General features: G+C 39.2%; 2 protein-coding genes and 1 long non-coding RNA gene across 6 annotated transcripts; 1 reads left to right on the top strand and 2 right to left on the bottom strand.

The window, feature by feature from the left end:
- The first annotated feature begins 79 nt into the window (after nt 1-79).
- LOC111341174 (uncharacterized) lies at nt 80-9,546 on the top strand. Its single transcript, XM_088730038.1, has 5 exons — nt 80-212; nt 1,930-1,985; nt 2,996-3,288; nt 4,507-4,741; nt 6,717-9,546. Exons 2-5 carry the CDS (start codon nt 1,955-1,957, stop codon nt 8,798-8,800), a joined length of 2,643 nt encoding a protein of 880 aa, XP_088586164.1. The 5' UTR covers nt 80-212; nt 1,930-1,954; the 3' UTR covers nt 8,801-9,546.
- On the bottom strand, nt 9,353-14,349 carry LOC111341180 (galactose-3-O-sulfotransferase 2). 3 transcript variants are annotated; one of them, XM_088730040.1, is made up of 4 exons: nt 14,224-14,349; nt 12,490-12,741; nt 11,115-11,559; nt 9,353-10,188 (listed from the first exon to the last, which is right to left on the bottom strand). In XM_088730040.1, the coding sequence occupies exons 2-4, from the start codon at nt 12,675-12,677 to the stop codon at nt 9,511-9,513; spliced, it is 1,311 nt and encodes a 436-aa protein (XP_088586166.1). In that variant the 5' UTR covers nt 12,678-12,741; nt 14,224-14,349; the 3' UTR covers nt 9,353-9,510. The 3 variants fall into 3 exon arrangements, with proteins under 3 accessions (XP_088586166.1, XP_022803865.2, XP_088586165.1); XM_022948130.2 differs by lacking the exon at nt 14,224-14,349 and adding an exon at nt 13,495-14,038; XM_088730039.1 differs by lacking the exon at nt 14,224-14,349 and adding an exon at nt 13,052-13,472.
- Nucleotides 14,350-14,597: 248 nt separating this feature from the next.
- On the bottom strand, nt 14,598-20,582 carry LOC111341181 (uncharacterized). 2 transcript variants are annotated; one of them, XR_015990547.1, is made up of 4 exons: nt 20,374-20,582; nt 17,168-19,055; nt 16,910-17,007; nt 14,598-15,236 (listed from the first exon to the last, which is right to left on the bottom strand). It is a non-coding gene; the product is annotated as an uncharacterized LOC111341181 (long non-coding RNA). The 2 variants fall into 2 exon arrangements; XR_015990548.1 differs by having other exon boundaries at nt 18,185-19,055; nt 20,374-20,547.
- Nucleotides 20,583-22,098: the final 1,516 nt, after the last annotated feature.

Genomic DNA, 22,098 nt, shown 5'->3' with positions numbered 1-22,098 from the left:
TGTAAAAGTCATCACCCCACTGAGACCCTCTGTGGCTTCTAATCTACCCCTCCCCTCCAGCAATTATGTATGTATTCGGGTTTAGTTTCCGCGCGGCTAAATTCGGATGCACGCGTCCGCGGAGTGTGTTAAGAGTTTTGAAGACATTTGTACGTAAAATATTGGGATTTTTGGCTGCTGTGGTTTGGTTGCTGAAGGGAGCTGTTTTGAAGGTAAGCTCAGTTTAAGGCTTGAATGTGCTTTCCATCTTTTGAGGTAGGATCCTAGTTTAACTCGTCGTAAACTCTTGGAAACATGGCCCACCTTTCGAACAATACAAAGTTCGAATTCATTCGGTGCAACTGCATCCCTCTACATATTAAATGTGGATAGGAGAGCATTTGATTCCTGTGTAACAAATCACCTAAACGATGTGGTGGTATTTTTATTTCAGGACACTTGTTATATACTAGGCATAAAGCTCCTTGTTAAAAATGGTACATACGATCATGTAAACCAAAATATAAACCGAGTAGTCAATCGAAATTGAGAAATGGATTCATCAATACAGTAAGATTTTGAAGTGTGACATTTTTTGCTCGAAGCACGCTCCAGTTTAGCAACAGTCAAAGTCATCTTTATTGTTCTCAAGGATAATCAATGTACGTCTGCAATTCATGTAATAAGGGAATATTTATTTGTTGTTGATACCAAAGTAGAGACGCGTCCACTTACATTTAGGGTTAATCTCAGATGAGCCAAGGCAACGTTTGGTCTTTTCCTGCTTTCTGTTGTCTCTTTCCTCTGATAGATTTGTGACATCGAAACTCTCATTCTCAGTTAGATAATACAATCATGTAAATCTTCTGTTCTCCCATACTACCCATACTACCCACCCTACCCCATAGGGTGGGTTGGGAGACTTGCATCCCAGATCTGAGCTTCTATTTATATTTCAGATTTCTAGAGGGTGACGTGTCTCACAATTATAATCGTTCAGTTCCAGATGTAATAATCAGCAACTGGCAAAATGGAGCTTTGTTGTAATTCCATACTGAGATTACACTGACTGAAAAGGCACAAAATAAGCTTTTATTCTGTGAATAGTTGAAGAAGTCGAGAGCCAATCAAATGACTTATATCATATATCTCTCATGTGAGGAAAACAATACATCCAATCAGGAGTGGCAGATGCATGTTTTTTCATGCATTAATCATAACCTAATGCCAAAGTATTTCAAATATTGAGAGTTATTGCTGTCTATAGTGTTGCATCATTTCTGTAGGCAAAGCATTTTATATGGCTTATATCTATCATGATCAATATATGAACCTTTGATTTGGAAGTGTTAAATAATAAATTAACAGTAATTGAATCTCTGTAGCTACATAATGAACATAATTCACCATAGAAAGTCAGTCCATTTGGTATTTATGTACTGATCATTTTGTATCAGAAATTCCAGTCCATTTCGTATTTATGCACTGGTCATTTTGTATCAGAAATTCCACTCAATTGTCATGCTTATCCTTTTTGACTTCAAACGCTTCCAACTTGTGCATAAATACCATATAGACAGACTTAACATGCTATATTCTATGATGTATGTGACAATATCTACAATTCATTATTCTTGCATGTTTTCATGGTTAGTGTGTGGTGTTGACTTACGGGTTGATGCTATGCTAGATGTGATAGTTGATAGTTACATGTAGGCAGTGAAAAGCACTTGTATGACTACTTGCTCAAAACTCACAAAAATTTTCAATTACATGAATCAAGAATTTGTTCAACAAAGCCCACAGGAGAAAGTTGATGTCATCGTCATTGCAAAAGCTCTTTTCACAGCTTTGCCTATGTGGTGTTTTTATATACCTAGACTGTCAGATGCATCTTGTTTATCACACAAATGTGATTTAATTTTAGTTTTCTATCACTTCACTTTTTAGAAACATCTTCTCAAATAGAAGAGCCATGGAGTTTAGACAGAATGATGACTGTATTGGTGAGTTTTGAATACAAGTAATATCCAATAAGCCATGGCAGTACATGTACAATTGGTTCATTTATTTTACACTATTTACATAAAATTAACATAGATAGAAAAGTAAAGTTGCAACAAATGATTACAGAATAAAATAAATAAAGTACAGATTATAAAAATGTGTGTGGTGGCCAAAGTAGCAAAGGCTTTCTAGTTGGCCGCCAATTTTCAAAGTTAATCATTGGTTGTTCTAAGCTGGGTTAATATAACCCAGAGTTAGTGTGAAATCTGAAGTCAGATCTGAAAGCTTTAAAAAATATTCTTTTCGCCAACAATTTGATGCTTGTATGGTCTCTAAAAAATTATTAAAGAAAGTCATATGAAATAGGCTCCAGAAGAAGGGGGTAAAGAACCACAGATTAAAACTTAATCCTGGGCTACCAATGATTGGCCTTTGAACATCTGGGCCCAGGTCTGTACTGATAGTTCCCATGATATTGGTGACTGATTGAAAAATTTAGTGTGAGAAGGTTGTGACCATTAATCCTTAAACTCCCATGAGTGACCAAGAAAGAATTTCTCCTTACAATATCAAATTCCAATATCCACCAAACTCTCTGAAATAACATCCTAAGAATTGCATGGCAGGAAGAGAAGTAAAATTACTAATGAGATCTTGGGATTGAAAGAGTTAAGAAAATAAACACTAATCTTATTTCAAAAGGAATTTTGCAACAGAGTTCAAAAGAGAAAGTCAATGAATATTGAAATTAGATGGACATGACTTTAAACATATATTTTGTAATCAAATCTTAACAACAGATCAATTTCAATGTTGTACAAGGCCAGATTGCTTTCTGAACATGTTAAATTTTGCAGGTAGCAATTAGTTTGCATGATTTTGCTCAGGAAAGACTGTCAGATACATCCTAGACCACTGCTATCAGTTATACAGTGTATAAGTTACTGGAAAAGCAGATCAACACTGTATTGAGATACCTGAAAATATATTTGTTTCATTTGTCTTTTAGTTTGTGATGATTGTGGGAAACAATTTATTTGTGGTGATTGTCCTGATCATGGTCCATTGGAATGGTGTGATGATAACCAGCTGTCAAATGAAACACCTCAAAGTGATCAAGCCAAGCTAACCCTCCCTAACAATCTGAACATCATGCCGTCTGCAGCGTGGCAGGGCCAGCTGGGTGTGTTTACAAAGGCAAGGATTGAGAAACGAGTGATGTTTGGACCCTTTAGAGGACAGAAGATTCCTGCCAAAGAGGTTGCTCTAGGAGAAGACCACAATTTTAAATATATGTGGGATGTAAGTATGCAGTAATAATATTGTCATTTTATTGTTCAACTACCTCTTACTTAACATGTATATATAGGGATTGGCTAAAGTTAGGTTGTTTGTATGAGAAAAAAATATTTATGGCCATTTATGAGATTTTAATCACTAGCATCCTTTCTTACCTGGGTAAAATTTCCATAAAACTATGGAAATTCCTTCTGACAAGTTTATCACTTGTACATGTAACTCTGCACTATCCATGTATCTCCTGGCCCCAACATTTGGAGAGGATATATAAATCTGTTTGGGGGTTAAAAAAGCAAGCTGTTTGATAGAGCAGTTACTTTCATTGATGGGCACCTAAATGTACTTTCTGGATACCAATGTCTATTCCATACCCACCCATCCAATGACTTGACACTGATCAACAAACAAAACAGACGCTAATTCTTTAACGGCTGAAGGATGCATTGGACTTCTTAAGAATTTAAACATCTTCATAAACTCCTCCACTGTATCAGCTGAATGGCTGTTCATTTTATGGATAACAGCATCCATTAATCTAGCAACCAAGGCCAGAGGGAGAGAAAAATTACATTTTTCTCCAGTAGTGTGTGGGGCAGCAGGGAAAAAATAAATTTAAGAAACACATAACCACAGTCTGCCTCAGTCATATTTCTGCTCTATCAAGCTCACGATAGGAGCATTTGAAGTGGAAACTATTATATTATTTCCAAGTTTTTCATAACTGCACTCAAAGTGGCACCATCCTCCTTACCAGTGGCTCTTTGTGATCAACTCCTACCTACAGGAGCAGAGGTACATGTATACATGTAACCATTTTTGTTCGGGTAAACACTTTGTGAACCTGCAACTGCTTGAAACTTATGCCACTTGAACAGAAAAAAAGTCATACTCTTCTAACTAAGGTGAATACCATTAGTTACAAGGGAAACATTGAACCTGGTACTCATTGTTTTAATATTAACACTGTGCATATCTCAGTGTTCGAAGGGTAGACCTGATATACTTATATGGATCAACTCTTTTGCAATTGTGTCTAATTACAACTGGGTTTTGAATACCTACTGACAGAGTTGTAATTTAGCCAGGAGATAGCACTGCCAAACCTTAGAACAGAAACAGGAGCAGGACTCAGAAGCATCTGGTCATGCTGCTTCTTCCATACAAATATCTAAACAAAACTAGGAAACCTGTTAAACCTGATTGTTAGAAATCATCTCCTAGATACTAGAAGGTGGAAAAGTCAGTCACATAATTGATGGATCAGATGAACAGAACAGCAACTGGATGAGGTTTGTCAACTGTGCACGTGAAAGCAAAGAACAGAACTTAGAGGTAGTGCAGTTCCGTGGTGAGATTTACTACAAGACATGCAGCCATGTTGAGTCTGGTACTGAGCTGTTGGTGTGGTATGGTGACAGTTTTTCAGTGAAGGGTGACAGCTTAACCCAGAAGGATGGTGAGTAAAATGTTTTCATGGATGTATTTGATCATTGTGTTTGATATAAGTTTGAAAAAGTATATGAAACAAATACATTCCATGTTGCTGGGCATCTATTCAGGAATACAGCACAGATGACATCAAAATGTGATAAGAACAAAGAAGTGGCACATGAGGCTCAGCTGAGAGTGTCACTGATGTTCTTACCACATTTTGATGTTGTGACATGTTGCGTGACATGCCCTAATTTCTCAAACCCCTTATTTAGAGATTCCCGGATGTTGGAAAGTGTGTTCATCCCGCCATTAAAGATGGCTTGTTGTTTACCACAAGGTCTCTCCTTTTTTGTCTGTTAAGTGCTCTCTGGCATATTGATAAAGGCCTTTTCCGTGATCTCTTACTGTACTTAACCACGGAAACATGGAATCTATTTGTTTTACAGGATAAAAAGGCAAAATTTTGTTAATGGTGACGTCACCCTTTTTCTTTAAGTCCTCCACATTCACGGTGTAGCTTCCAGTGGCTTAATGGCCTTTACATAGACCTCAAATTGAAGTCATAGTGGGGCAATATGTTGTATTATTATCCAATCGTGCTTCGTAGAGTACAAATAACGCGCCAGACGAGTACAAATATCACGCGATATTTGTACTGAAATAACAGTTTGGCATGTTGGGTAATAAATCTCTTATTAGACGTTTTGTTGTGTAGTATCGCTGAGTATTTTTACGAGTTGTGCCGTATTTTGACGAGCCCGTGGGGCGAGTCAAAATACGGCACAACTCGTAAAAGTACTTAGTTCATATTAACCGAACGAGAGGTCTGTATGGGAGAATCTTGACCGAGGTCGCCAGTACAGACTGAATGCAGTGAGGTCTGTACCAGCGACCGAGGTCAAGATTCTCCCATACAGACCGACCTAGCTCGGTTAATAAGATGTTTATTATATGGCTGTGTCTTATATGCCAATCTTTTATATTCTTTGTACCTTTTTTTCCTAGACCGGTCGAGATGGGAAAATCTAGACCGCTTTCAATATTGATTTCAGCCAATCAAATTCGTGAATTCAGTAGTTCCTAGTCCTTGTGAGACACAGCCATATGATAATCAGCGATACTACACAATAAAACATCCAATAAGATTTTATTGGGCAGAACAGTTCACCCAAACAGAGCCTCTCCCCCCCCCCCCAAGGATATAAATGGCTGAACTGTACCAGCAAACTATAGGAGAAACCGAGATCAGCTACAAAGATGTGGACCACTTGACTTGAAATCACACTTCGCCTTTACATTCCTAGCTTGATGTGAGAATTTTTTTGTTCAGTGAAAGTTACACTCCGTTCTCTGTGTTATGTGATTGTTGCCTTTTAACAAGGTCGTCTTTCGTATTTTCAGTCATGTGTAAGTATAGGTAACAATATGATTGCGAGTGCAGTTTGGTGTTAATAAGCACGAGTAAATATTTTAAAGACAACAAAATATGCAAGAGTCCGTAGGGTGAGGGCAATTTGTTGCCCTTGAAAAAATTACAAGTGCTTACGCCAAATTGTACAAGAAATCTTGTGGTTACTTACGATTAATTTTCATGAAAAAGAATCACAGAAAGTCGGACAGACCAGGTTTTGACTGCGCACGCGCTATTAGGAGTTTGCACTCGTGTTCCATGAAAAAAATGCACTCGTTTTGAGCCAATCAGAAGCGCCAAATTTTTCATGTATATTATTACAAGCTTACTTGTAACAATGATACACATTTATTACTGTTAAGTAGCGATTACATTGGCTTTATGTAACGGAAATCTGACACACTGATAAGGTTGTAAATTTTTTGGTTTTAACCATCACTAGTACTCTCTATGTCTCTCTCCTCTTCCTCTTCATCTTTCTTTGTTTTTTCTTTCTTCGTAATTTTTTTAGTTCGCAACACTTCTGAATGAAAACGGTGTTCCGAATTATTTTTCATTTCAATTTTTGTTTATTCTTCTCTGCCAGGTCATGATTATAAGTGTGATATTTGTGGGTTGGTGTTTGCTGGGTCAACCTTTCTTCGACGTCATAAGGCAGTTCGCTGTCCAGACCTATCGCCTGATGAGGTAAAAACTGCGCATGACCAGATAGCTATAGAGCGTGAGCCCGCGCAATCATCTGTCGTTAAGAATACTAATAACGAGGATGGTACATCGCCTGTTGATGCAGAGTCGTTGTATATTGTCGACATTGGGACCACAATCAACGGAACCAACAGTACGGTGGTCGAGGAGGGTTCACGTTATGTCCGTGTGCTCCAGTTGGACCCTGCATCCAGCTCGCGAACTTCAAAACGAAGCGGATTAAAACAAGTGAAGCAGGCGGGAACAACAAAAGTCGCAACCACAAGAAATCCCCCCGCACAGAAAACGAGAAAAGCAAAGGAAAATTCGGGGAAATCAAATGTATCGGAGGCTCGGAAAAAAGTTTCCTCAGATACTAAAAAAGCGCGAAGTACATCGTCTGGTAAGAAATCTCTGTCATCTGAGCGAACTTCCTCTAGGGCCAAAAGTACTGCAGCGTCCCGCCTTGGAGGAGTAGAAGAAAGCAAGGAAGCTTCGTCAGGATCAGATAACTCCCAAGTCCAGAAAAACGCCAGAAACTCGAAAGCGAAAAGAGACATGTCTGCTAATTGCACGAGAAGTCACAGTGATGCTGATGAGGACATAATGGTGACGGAAGAATCTTCAAGAAATAAAATAAATGAATCAGCGAAGAAGTCAAAGTCTCAAGAAGCAGGAAAAGAACTAAACAATTCAAAATCTTCCTCATCTCGGAAAAGACCAAGTGAAGTGGACGGGGATTCAACTGGAGGTGCGGAGAAGAAAAGGAAAAGGACCGCGCTTGCAGATAAGCCCATATTCACCTGTGAGCAATGCTGCAGAAACTTCAAGTGGAAGTCTCAGCTAAACTACCATATGCGAAGTCACTCGGAAATTAAGGAATTTGTTTGTTCTTTTTGTGATAAGCGTCTCTCCCAGTTGTCTTCCCTAAAGAGACATTTACGCGTGCATAGTGGAGAGAAGCCGTTCGGATGCGAAGAATGTGGCAAGAGGTTTGTGGAAAAGGGGAAGCTTACACTTCATGTGCGCAAACATTCTGGGGAACCACTGGAGAAGAAGCACAAGTGTTCCATATGCGACAGAGGTTTCACGCTAAGTGCAAATCTGCGTACTCACATGCGAACACACACTGGTGAAAAGCCTTACCCTTGCCCTCAGTGTGGCAAAGGTTTTAAACGGAGCTCAGATATCATCAGCCACCTCCGGAGTCACACAGGTGAGCGGCCCTATAAGTGTTCTCACTGTGACAAGTGTTTCACAATGATCTCACACCGAAACAGGCACGAGGTCATTCACACTGGAGAGAAGCCGTTCAAGTGTGAGTTGTGCGGAAAAGGGTTTACCCAGCCAAACTCGGTCAAAGCTCACTTGAAAGTCCACGAAAGAAGGCTAGCCAAGCTTTCGGGCCAAGAAATGAGACAAGGAAAACAAGAGAAAAATTGCCAATATGGAGAGATACCGACGGATGTTCGGTCTGAAACAGACGATGAATTGTACCAAGGAGTCCTGCATAACGTAGCCTCAGGACAGGGGACTCGTGAAGAGAGAACGGAAAAATTACAGGGTGTGATAACACAGATAACGGAAAATGAACATTTGGAGGTACCTATAGACATTATGCACCAGAAGGACTCAGAAAATGCACAGGTAGATCAAGAACCAAGGCCTACTGTACAACCCGAGGACTTCTCCCTGAGTAGTGATAACTTAGAAGGACGTGTAGGAGAAGACGTAGCTTCGACAGATACAACAGAACTTACAACGATTGCAACAGAACAGTTAAAGTTAAGCTATACTGGTCAAGATAGCACCAGTGAGCAACTAACTTTTGATAACACCCTTGTCAATAGTAAAGCACTCATGCGAATTAGCAGCGCGGCGCTAAGCGATGGTGCTGAACACCGTCGGTTAGAGCTGGCTCCAGCCAGTGTACAAGATCAGCCGCAGCAGAATGAAGGAAATGAGACAACACTTTTTGCACTTTGACGAACCACCACCTTTAGAAGACTGAGAGCTTATTGCTCCAGTGTTTTTTAAAAGTCGTTTTGTTCCGTCCCACGACTATAAATTAACTTGCCTCTGCCTATCATTGAACTAAAGGTTTATATGAACTCTAAAGTCGTAGCGTCATTAAACATTATCACTTGAAATTTTCTGGAGCTTTATCTGGAAGATTTGTCATTTTGTTTGTGAAGAAAATTTTCTTTCAACGTTTTGCCTTTACGTTTTGCCCTTAACTTGTTACTTTCTTCAAGGAGTGCTGATAACTAACATCGGTTGGTGTTGGTTCCTGAATTTTGAAATATCGAGAAATCGTGGTTAAATGTTTCAAAGGAAGAGGAATCGGATTTAAATGTCAGGAGGGGGTAAAAATTGCAGAGTCTGTCTGAAGCGCATTCCAAGAAACGACTCTTGATTGAATAATGGTTATTTTCGAAAAAATGGGTGGTCGAAAAATCACTTTTAGTTTGGGATTTATGTATTAGCAACCACAGCAATGACAACAACTGCGCAGTGAAGTACATCTGGCACGAATAGTCAGTGTTTTGTAATTTTGATTTTAATCAACAAACATTTGGTCAAGAGTGGGGTAAGCGGTATTAGTTATCTTGGCGCATTTTTTTCTCCTCGAAACTAATACAGTTGTCCCTGAAGTGTAAATGCACTATATACAGCGTCATTAGTGTCTTAAGTTGTTATCGTTCTGAAACTAAACCTGTTTCTGTCTCGTTTCTTTGTGCGAGGGTTTTTACTGCACTTCCTTGTAGTAAGACTGCACTTGTCCCGTTTCCCGAGCCAATACTATTGGTTGGTGTTCGTCTTTTGTTATTTTTCATCTTCCTTCGGAAATAATGCAAATATTCTATATCTCTATAGAGCATCTTCTCGCACAGGTATCGATTTAGCGACGAAACTGCCTGGTTCAACTTTATGTTTGCTAAATTTAAAGACTTTCCCAAACAATCACGTTCCATTTCTTCGTGTTTAGTCCTAAAGTCGCGGACTTCCTCATAAAACTCTTTTCCTTCCAGACGAATCTCGTTCCACAGTGTGTCATTAAAGTATTGATACAACATCGTGTCTGCATTGTTCCAGCGGTAAATTTGTTCAGTAATGTTACCACTGATATTCTGATGTGTGCTTTCACCATGGAGTTGATAATGAAACTTAAGGTAGACAACATCATCTAACTCCCAGCATAATTTTCTCTTCAGCATCACCAGTGACTCGTCCAAATATTCATAGATAAGTACCAGAGTAAATTTGTCGTCAATATCTAATATCGCGTCTCGGACCATCTCTGGTTTGTGATAATCCGTGGTTCGAAGTCCAAGGTCGAAGAACATCCCATTTTTGATAAGATTCAGAGAATCCTGCAAAACAGCATAAGTCAGAATGGATTTTAAGACAAAAGCTAAAACATCAAAACTAAACGTAACATTTGTGAACTAAAGAAAATGAAAATAATAAATATCTTTTAGTAGGTCATGACGGTTTCTCGTTTCCCGATGAAAAAGCGAAATAATCTGTCACTACGAACCCAGATTTTGGGGAGTCCTGCTTCATGGAAAGCAGTCATTTCCCAAATCCCATTAAGTTATTATGCTTGTTGTCTTCTCACATCTCGCACCGTACTTGGGTCAAATCCCGGTTTCCCAGAAAAACTCTACAGATCCTGTGAATCCTGCTTAAGTTCAGGACGGTTATCAGAGTCCTCGTGGCTTAGTAGATGAAGTTTTTTACATTTATATGGCGCTTGTCTGTGTCGCACGATTGTAACGGACTGTCTCTCCTCATGGTTCCAATAACAAGGTTAAATATGTGTGTTAGTCAGTTTGTCTTGCGCGCTACTAGTGCGTCGTTTTGCTTTGAGGCTTAAGTAAAGAGCTCATGCAACATGTGCTTGTTAACGTCCTGCGCACTTATAGCAGGCTGTCATGGTTCGTGACGAAAATAAGTACATTGAATTGTGTAGTGCACTTGTTTGCCTTGCACACTTGTGTTCTTTTTTTTTCCACCACTAGACTTGGTAAATCCATCCGACGAACGGGCTCTGATGGACTCACATTCAAGTTGCGACTAATATTTTCGATTAGCCCATCCGAGTATGCCATTGGAACCTAATGGCATATGTCTGACATATAAGTCAGGAGATGGGGACACTTTGAAAATGACCCTTTATCGTTGAATCACTTTATAACATCTGGCTGATCGTATGTGAGCCAGACATCAAGAACATCGTAGGAAATAAAACTCGCCAGGGAGACAACATCGTAAGCTATTATGAACGAAAGTTTACCTTGAATCTCTTGCGTTGAATGGCTCTTCCAATGTATTTTCGAGGATTTTCCAAAAATTTCAGAAAAGGATATGATTGATCTTCCATTTCTAGGATTTCCTGGAAATCCAAGTTTCGAAACGTCACCTCAAAATGAGACACCGGGTCACGTAATATAGTAATGAAGGCTGTCTGCGGTTGCATAATTTCATCCATAACGTCACCATTAAAACGCGCGTGATTGCAAAGTATGTTGGGTAGGGTTCCGTCCAGTAACACGATGTCCACATATTTCCAGTGGAATCTTGAAGGCCAAAAAAATGTCGACAGTCCTCCGCTAGGGAGGGCAATGCGTAGGCTCCGTAAGTCGGCAAAGCGATTCAGGATATTGGCAACGACGTCACTTCCAGTGTAGTGAGTCTTGAGGAAAAGAACATTCTGGATTGCCTTCTTACAGTTACGGATTCTACAACATTTATAAAACGAACATCTGAGGTTAAACTATGGCATATGATCCAAGGGATATACTCACACTCATAGAAGAAGCCCCATCAAGAGAACTTAACAAGAAGAAACGCAAAATCGCTCGATGGCTACCATGAAACTGAAAAAGGCCGTTTACACGGAAGAAAAATCGGGTACGGACGTGTCAAAAAAGGAGTACGGACCTCACATTTTTGCCCGTGTAAACAATCCGTACCATGTTTTTGGGGATGGGTACGGACCCGTGTTTTTTCTGGTTTTGGGGCCATAGACGTCTATTATGGCCCCAAAACCAGAAAAAATACGGGTCCGTACCCATAACTCAGCAGCACGCGTCGCCATTTTGTTTACAAGAATTACGCATGTTCGATAACAGCACACAGCTGTACCAAATACTGTAGTCCCATGCAAGAAATTGGTCCGGTCCCCCAAAAACTGCAGTGTAAACGCAACCTTGCTAACTTGGTCCATATGCCTCTTTTTGTCCGGCCCGTGATAAAATATCATCCGTGTAAACGGCTAAAATTGTGCGGTCCGTACTACTTTTTTGACATGTCCGTACCCGATTTTTCTGCCGTGTAAACGGCTTTTTAAGTTGGTTGACTGATTGTTAATTATACCGTCTTAAAGGAAATTATTAACGTGTAAATCAAACAACTCCAAGTCTCTGCCCTATTACAATGCAGTGATAAAAAATTCCATATAACAGCACTAAACTGATAACTCGAAATTTTTTTTATAGTGGAAGCACGAATGAAATAAGTCGCCGCACGTTCCTACTCGTAAAAATATTTGGTCACTCAAGCTGTTTTAAACATGAAGCAGTGCTGACAGTGGTTAAGAATAGACGTAACGCAAGATGTTAGGAAATTGTCATAAAACTTAAGTGTTTAAGGGTGACTCTGACACTTACTTTCTGTTGACTTGTTTCTTGGTGGGCTCCAAGTATCCCTTTTGCCACAAGATATAATCTTCCACACCTTCCAATTCAAGATACCGTCCTTGCCCGTAGTCCAGTCCAGTATCTTGTGCAACTGATGGAGGTAACTCGTCATTTGTTTGGTTAGATTCTGGTTTGTCTATGACGTTGGTGCTCATCATATTTCGAACTGGTCCACTGTAGTCGATGTCATCTTTCCACACCCAACCATCTGCAATTCGGAACCTTGGCCAAAAAAGAACGATATTCTATATTTTCTGGATTAACGTTGCAACGAAATATTTTTGTTTTTGTTGTTGTTTTTTTTTTCAATAATGTTGCGTCATACTTACGACTAATGGTTTATCTCCACATTGAAGGAGAACCTTAACTGCAAGTCACATTGCTACGCGGTGACTGGTGAATTACATCAAATGTATGAAGTAACTTTTTTCAAACTAAATATCACCTTTTCAAAACTTTTCGCCCTGAATTTTCGAAATATTCTGTGATCATCTTACTAATTGAAAGGAAAAATAAACGCCAGAACTCTCACCTTCAGATTACATTTAGACAGCCTAAAATGGCATGGAAGAATGAAGGTAATCTATTGGTACCAGTTGAGTGCCATCGACTGTGTGATTACCCCAATTACTGGGGATGGCTTGAGTTGTTTCGGCCACTAAAATCATAGTCTTAGACCTGGTGCGCCTCAGAGAAACAGGTTACCAGTTGTAGTTTGTGTTCATCAAAAACTTTTAATGAAAGCTGCATACCGATTTAATAAAAGGCGGTCGGTAATAAAATTAACATTTTGTCAGCAATTAACTATATCACTCTCAATTGAGCCAGAACAGATTGTAAGGCGTGTTCACCTCAAGCACCAAACAGTTATAAGAAGTACTTTGATCAATAACGACATTTAAAATAAACGTATCAGTGATCACACCCAAACAATCCTCGCGGACAATGTCTGTTTTTGTCATAAGTTCAACGTACCTCAACGGAACTTCGACCAGCTTGTTGTCAAGCTCTGCAACCGGTAAGCTTATTCCAAGGTCACGGTATAAAACAATATAAATAGCACAAAAGATTATTCCGCAGAAAAGAAGATGAACGCACCGAACCCGAAATCGGTTTAGTCGATTGGCGACTCTCATCATAAACAACCAAGTCAGGCTAGTGTACAAACAAACTCATGCCGCGCGGTCAAGCGATGGTGCAAATTTCCGTCATCCACGTGTACTAAATTTTCTGAGAAATCCAAATAAGTTCTAAATAGTAGCAATAGTTAGAATCCATTGCACTTGTTTGAGAGCCGCCAGGTAGCCAACGGGTGATTCGTGACGTCACTCGCTCATTAGATGGTACCCGCGTCTTTTGCATTCACTATCCTCAAACCGGGTTCTTTTCTAATAATCAAGGGATTAAAAACGACGTTTACAGCCAACTTCCTGCTGTCTAGTTTCAGCCGTTGGAACACTAAAGTAAAAAAAATTGCATTTACGATGAAAACTAAATTCTTTTCTTCATCAGCTTAAGATACGGATTACAAGTTTAAGAAAGCAAAACCTAAGTTCATTTTGTAGTCTAGCGATGGTTTCACGTCCGCTTCAACTCATTAACAATTATTCACCGGAGTGGAGGTGAATAACTGTTTAAGTGTATACCACAAAGAAATCTCAAGCATAAACCAAACGGGTGGAGTTCTAAGCACATAAAGAATACCTTGCGTTTCACTTCCCGCTTGTTTGATGTCCATTTTGACTGAGAGGGTCGGACAGGAAAGTATTTGATTCAAGGTCCTTCCTTCATGATCGTGAGTCAAAAGTTTCCTGTTCAGCCCAACCTAACTAATCCAAAAGTATTTTATCACATGACCACTGCTCTTTCCCCCCTACTTTTCTTTTTGCATTTTGCAGCGCTCGAGGCTGTCCATAGGGCCTTACGGCCGGCTGTTTGCGGCCCCATTCGCGCCACCGCGTAAGGCTTCTGTTATGGTACGGGGATTAGTTTGCGTTACGTTGTTCATCAACCGCGACGCGCACAGTTTGCATGGTGAGGTGTTTGTATTATCTGATTTCATTGAAAGTTACTTCAGCTTTAGTAAAGGTCATTTATTCGTGCGAGTTTTTAAAACTACAGATCCGTCTCATTCATTGACCAATTGGTCACTTTTTTTAGTTTTCTTTCGTTTTAACTCAGTTGAATACACTTTGCTGAAGTTGATGTAACAACATTTCTTCGGTTCAGATTAATACAGTTCTTCAGTAAATTCTGGAATATTTTTCTGGTTATGGGGTACTTTCCTTTGGCGATGTTATACAACTATATTCTACCACTCTATATCTAAAATGGAAGACAAGACATTACAAATGTACAACCTCTGATAAACCAACCGAAACCTCTCTTGACTAACGGTTACTGAAAACTTAATAACAACCGGACGACATTCATTTCTTTCCTTTTCACCATAAGTTATTCTTCGGATGTCCTCGATCCTCTTCGCCCTGAGTGAACGTTCAGAAGATTTTGAAAGTTGTTGGATTTTAAAAGATCTTCCACCGTAAATACTGTCACGGCGTTGCGTCTTTGTCGACAACGTCTCTCGGTCGATCTTATACGAGTCTGCTGATGCTCATCCCTGTGATTCTGTTGTTGAAATCCGCCATGGCCAGTGGAACCAAGAGCCGATAAAAACGCTCTCCATCCCATTCCGTATCTATCTGTTGGCTCAAATCCTGAAATGATAACAAGAAAGCCATGAAGAAAATCAATCAGTGAATCGAAAATTTGCTTTCACTCGTAGCACTGAACATTAATAGTAAGTGTATATTGCGAGAATGAAAATGATCAATTAGATTTTATACCTCATAGTAAAGTCCCAAAACAGGTAATAATAGTGAAAGGAACAAATGCTGGTGGACGAGCAAAAGAAGCCAATGAGATATGTATTGTTTACGTCCACCAGCAAGGCGGCAATGACGTAACGTGCAAACCACCAACCGATCGATTTGCCGAAAGTTTCGCCGAATTTATTTTCCGAAAAATCACCACCACACTGACTTCTTCTCCACAAACCGGAAGTGAAATATGAACAACTGAAACCGGAAAAACTACTTTCTAAACAGTCAAAATAATGTGGTTTGTATAGTAATGAACGCAAAGACAAAGAACACGGTATGAATTGTTATCATTCAAATTCTCTCATTTGGAGTTGCAAGCGAGATTTAAAAAATCTGCAAACAGATTGTACCTTAGATGAAGTCTAAGTCGCCCATTAAAATCTTTCATACATTTTCGTGATCTTTACCGATGTCATATTTGCTCGACCCAATATCGCCGACATTTCTGTTTCGTGAAAAATTTTGCGGGTTTTGATTTTTGCTGATTTAGCAGAATGCACTGTATATGCGTAAATCATTTTCCGCGATTCCGGTAAAATTTTTATTCGTAAACACCTAAATTTGTGGCCGCAAAATACAAAAAATCGCCGAATTATAACCAAATCGCCAAATATAACTTCAGAAAAAAATCTCAGACCGACAGACAGACAGACAAAGGGAATAAATTAGCATAATTCATCTTCAGTTTCTCAGTCTTGCCATCATGAAAAAAAAAAAATGCAATATATCCCTCTCTTGTTTACACTTGATGCAGTGTCGCAGATGAGTGAGTTTGCCCCCTGCGACCCACAATTTCATCAGTCAAAAAAAATGCTGGGATGTAAATTTGCATATTCGAATCGGCTCAAGGTAAACCCCGGAAAAATAAATAAGCAAGCTGAGAAAGTGAAGGGGAAAACTAACAGCTACCTCGGTGTATAAATTTAACATAACTTTTCCGGCACAGATATGTAGAAAATCATAGAATGCTGGACCTTTGCAATAGCTGGATTAGACTTGACCGACAGACATTTTCCGCGATAGAATTGTAAAGTCCTTGGCCAATAAAAGCTAAAACCGAGTACCCTTTTCCGAATCATTTCCATTTCCGCTGTAATTTTATGTTATACAAAGTCCTTCCGTGTGAAAATTTAGGGAAGCACAAATGATTTCCTCGAGGTCTTACTTTCAACAAGGAATATTGACAAGTAGCAGGCAGACGCCAAAAGGGAACAATAGACTATAGAGAGGAGAGTTGTAACCATTCACGCTGGGTTGGGAAATATTGCCACTTGGCGAATTAAAATTTGCGGCCGTTAGATAAACTTGCTAATAATTAGAATGGATTGGAAAATAGCATAACATAATACGCTTTCGAGCTACTTGACGAGCGTCGCGCAGCAATAAACACCTCATTGCGGAAATATTGTTAATCTCACGACACTGCATGAGCAAACCTGTATCTATCTGGCCCAATGATACCTAGAAAGGGAATATTGTTGACATTATACTGTAATTACAAATCATACCTCGATTGTGATCAGTTTCTTTTCCCGGAGTGATGAATTAATTCAGTTACCGGACGACGTCGACCACTTCGCAGCACAAGTGCAAGGAGTAATGTTCACTACATTAAAGAAATGATCGGAGACAACAAGTGTTTCCTGAATATTTTTTTCAACACCATTACGTCAATGTTACGTGGGAAGTCGTTTGACCTATGTCTTATTCATAAGACTGGGATAGCCCCTTAAATACGACAAATTTCAAAGGGATCCTTTCCTTACCTTACTCAAACTTTTCAAATTCAACCATCACTCATAAAATTATTCGTATAATGTAGCTGCCGAAAGTGAAAGGAGAAAAAAAACAGGTGATCGGGTAAATTTCGTGATGAACCTGGAAAACCAATCTGAGAAACATAACGAGAGTTTTTGATAAACCATTGATAAATTATAATTCTCGACAACTTGGATGATGGGCAAGTTTAAACTGTGAAACGACTTCGATCAGACGATCACTGGAAAACGGCCCGCGAACTGTAATTTGCCACAAAATTAAACTTATAAGTATGACATCATGATATGCACTACGGATCTCAAAGGTTCCTTGAACTAAACTCGATTTTGTGAGTTAAGTATGCAATGTTTGGGATAATTGTTTTTGAAGATTGATCTTACTTCTCAAGGCTTTTGACTTTTCTTGAAAAACTTAAAGTCAACCAAGAGACTCATATGTAAGCTAGGACAACACTTCGTTCGATTTCGTCCCATCCTCATTAATAACTTTACTCAGTCTGCACTTCTGATATTGATTAGCACAGTCAACACATGTAGCCGAGATCGTCACTAAATGAATTAAAGAAAAGGGCTAAATAAACGTCTATGATTTAGCTTCAATCGCCCGCGGCAGTAGGAGAGTCAAAATTATCACGAGTACATTTCTCTCCAACACTTTCAATTTAACGGAAACGGGATGACACCAATAATGGAAAAAACTATAACTTGAATCAGTTATTCAGATGCATTTCAACTGCGTAGCATGCTAGAGGTATTCCCACACCACGTTACTTCAGCTTTACCACACTCTACTTTAGCTGCCCCTCCACCCCCGGGTCAACGCAGTTTTATTCGATTTCAACCCACACTAAAAAAATTGGTATGTAAAATGTCTTAGAAAATTTGAAAAATCGAAAACAGTTCATCAAAATAATGGCTACTTTTACATTTTTCTTTTATTTTTAATGGCTTTACCTTTAAACTTTAGGTCATTTATTCCTGTGATTTTTGAAACAACAGTTTTACCTCACACGCTGACAAATTGGTCACTCTTTTGACTTCTTCCCCGTTTTAACTCACTTCAGTGCACTTTGCTGTTGCTCATTACAACTCTTAGACTCCTAGGATAAAATTCTTCAGTAAATTCATAAGAAATTTTTTCTGGTTATGTGGCAATTTTCTTTGGCTATGTTAGACAAGAATATATTCTCTTGTGTTATACATGTGTATTCTACCATGCTATGTCTAAATAGAAATTAATAGAGGCTTTTAATGCACGAGTATAATTAACTGAAACATTACCCTACCCGAAATGAATCACAATGCTACTTCTGGTTCAGTTCTTTTTTTTTTTAGGGGATGGAGGATGAGGGGCTCATTATCAAGAGGCCCTGGCGCTCACTGGAACTTTCTAGGCCAGGATAGTGTGCTTCCAGTAGTGTAAAGATGTTAAATCAAGATTGATTCTGTGAGACAAAGCACTAATTTTGATTAATAGGTCTTCAATGTCAGACTAAATCAGTCCAAGATATTTTAAATGTACACGCTCTCATGAACCTACCGAAACCTCTCTTGACTGACGCTTACTGATAACTAAGTAACAATTGTACGACATTCGCGTCTTTTCTTTTCAGAAAAATCTATTCTCCGGATGTCCTCGACCCTCTTCTCGCCGAGCGAATGTTTAGAAGATTTTGGAAGTTGTTGGATTTTAAAAGATCTTCCATTGTAAATACTGTCACGGCGTTGCGTCTTTGTCGACAACGTCTTTCGGTCGATCTCACATGATCCTGCTGATGTCCATCACTGTGATTCAGTTGTTGAAACCCGCCAGTGGAACCTGGAGCTGATAAAAATGCTCTCCATCCCATCTCGGTTCTATCTGTTAATTCAAATCCTAAAAGATAACAAGAAATCGATTTAAAAAAAATCAATCAATAAATCAAAATTTTTCTAGAACCAGTTGCAACTCGGAGAACGTAAGTAGAAGTTAAAAAATAAATTTCCTATATCTATTAAAAGAATGAAAATGCTCTATTAAATTTCCCCCGCCTCGTATTTAAATTCTCTCATTTGGAGTTACAAATGAAATTTGCAAAATCTGCAAACAAGCTGTATACAGAGATGCCATCTTCGCCTTTTGAAATTGTTCATATATCTTCTTTTCCTCTTAACAATGTCATATAAGCTCGATTTATTATCGAGCTAATATGACATGCGGGCTATGATTTTGTTGATTTAGCAGAATACCCTGTGTCCGAAAAAACTAGTTTCCGCGATTCTTTTTTTCTCTTTAAAATGGCAAAATGGACTTTTCTTACGTGACTCATGCATGCAGTTTGCGGTAGTCCACTCATGCAGAGTTTATGGTAGCCCTCGGGACGGCTTGGCGTGTCAAACTATTTTCGATCTGTGTGAACTTCGCAACGAGGCAGTTTGCTGAATGCAGACAAAGGGAATACATTAACATGTTCGGTTTTCCAATCTCGCTGTCACGAAAAAGTTTATTGCATTACTCCCCTGTCGCAGATGATTAAGTTTCCCCACCGGGACTCACAATAACATCAATCAAATGCAATGTTGGGCTGAAATTTGCATAATCGAACAGGCTCAAGGTAAAACCCCGAAAAAACAAGCTAGGAAAGTGAATGGGGAAATTAACAACTACAGTCACTGTTTGAAGTTTACGGAACATTTCTGGCAGTAATTAGTAGAAAATCATATAATGCTGAACCTTTGTAATTTGCAATACATTCCGCAATAAAAACCCAAACTGAGTACCCTTGGACGTCTTATTTCAATTTCCATTTTAATTTCATGACAAATTCCTTTTGTGTAAAAATTTGAAGAAGCACAAACAATATCCTCGAGGTTTTATTTTCAACAAGGAATATTTTCAAGCCGCATGATCGCCAAAAGGGAATAATACATCGGATAGGAACGGTTTTCGTTACCATTCACACTGGGTTTGCAAATATCACCACCTAACTTGTTAAGAGTTTTGCAGCTTATAGATGGACTTGTTAGTAATCGGAACGGATTAAAAACTAGCGTGAGGCAATTCACTTTCGAGTCATTTGGTGAGCGTCGCGCGGCAATAAACACCTCATTGCGGAAATATTGCTAATCTTAGGAGATAGAAATCAGTCAGTGTTTATCTGGCCCAACGATGAAAGGATCGATTGTAAACATTGTACTGTCATAGCAAATCATACCTCGACTGTGATCAGTTGTCTCCCCGGACTGAGAAATTAATTTTTACCGGAGGACGCCGATTGTTTTGCAGTGCAAGAACGGGAAGTACTGTTCACCGCAGTCAGTCAAGAACTGATCAGCGACAGCAGATGTTTTCAGAATATTTTTGTTAACACGATTACGTAAGTAATACGTCTCATGTCTTATTCATTCCCCGGGATAGTCCCCTAAATATGACGTATTTCAAAGAGATTTTTCCCTTGCATCTTTCAATCTTTATAAACTCAACCATCACCCGTAAAATTATTCTTAATTATTATTCTTACACAAACAGGTTATCGGGTAAATTTTGTGACTGAGCTAGTTGAGATCAAATCTAACAAACTGACAAAAAAATAACGAGATTTTCGAATAAATCAACGACTAAACCATCCATCTGCGGCAAATCGGATAGTTTCAAACTATGAAACGATGCCTATCAGATGACCACAGGCAAACCGTTCTCGACACGTCGAAAATACTATGTACTACTATGACGTAATTTTACCTCGCCATAAACTTATGAGTATGACGTCATGACATGCACCACTGATCTTAAAGTTTCCTTAAAACTAGACTTTCTAAAATATGATCTTAGCTCGATTTCTGCCCCAACTCAAGCTTATTGATAACTTCACTCCCTCCGCATTTCTGATCGGCATTAAGAGTAATGATTGAAATGAGCGAAAACCCGATGAAAAAAATTGACTAAATAGACGCATCTGATACCATCTGTAAATAATGGACAAAACTTTACTTTGAATCACTTATTCAGATGCATTTCGATCGAGTGGCATACGAGAATATTTTCCTGCCACTTCACTTTAGCTTTGTCACGCTCTACTTCAGCTCTCCCTCCACCCCCTCCTCCACCCCCCCTCCACCCCCATGTTAGGTGGCGTGAATCGTTCTTCACTCAAAGCGGAAAAGATTTGGAAAACGTCTGAGAGAAAAATTGAGACCAGTTCATTACAAATACGACTGTTCAACCTTGCAATGATTGTATTAAGCACTAGCCTCGAAATAATTATAACACGTTGGTCTTGATGTTTAAGGTCTTGAAGTCGATACAAGCCTCTCTAAAGAAATATATGAAAAGTTCACAGATAATGCAAGCAGCGGTTGGTAGTCACTGAGAACCCAAAAATGAGTAATTCGCTCTAAAACTGAAGCGGCAATACAACCCAACTAAGAGACCAGACAATCACCTCAGTCTTTCGGACAAAAGCGTATTACTAGGCACAATGTTCATTATCCTCGTTCTCTTCAGTTTTTCTGATTGTAAAATTAATGCCACGTAACCACTTTCTTTAGATAAGCCTACCTCAGGCTAGAAAACAGGCAGTGCATTCCTTCCTCTTTCAGTGTTAATTTAACCCTTCCCCTCTCCATATTCATGTCACGCTACCGATAGGTTGTCAATTTCCACGCTATTTCACTTACCCCCGGTTCATGGACTCTCTCGATGGACCTGGTCCATGGACTACCATGGATTATCCTAAATGGACTTCCCTAACAAAAAACTCTGCGAAGAGTTCAACTACATACAGTCCTGCGGAAAAACGAAGCAAGTGGAAAAATAAGAATTGAACCTCCTCTTGAAACATGTTAATCGGCAAATTTATTGTCTCCAAATTGATTTAAAACACAGCCAGGTAATCTGAAAGAGGTATGGTACTCTTCAACTAAGTAGTATTTAGGAGAGA

This window comes from Stylophora pistillata, chromosome 8 (assembly GCF_964205215.1).
Source record: "Stylophora pistillata chromosome 8, jaStyPist1.2, whole genome shotgun sequence".
Classification (NCBI taxonomy): Eukaryota; Metazoa; Cnidaria; class Anthozoa; order Scleractinia; family Pocilloporidae; genus Stylophora; species Stylophora pistillata.
The sequence above is the reverse complement of the archived record's forward strand: the minus strand, read 5'-3'. Positions and strand labels throughout refer to the sequence as shown.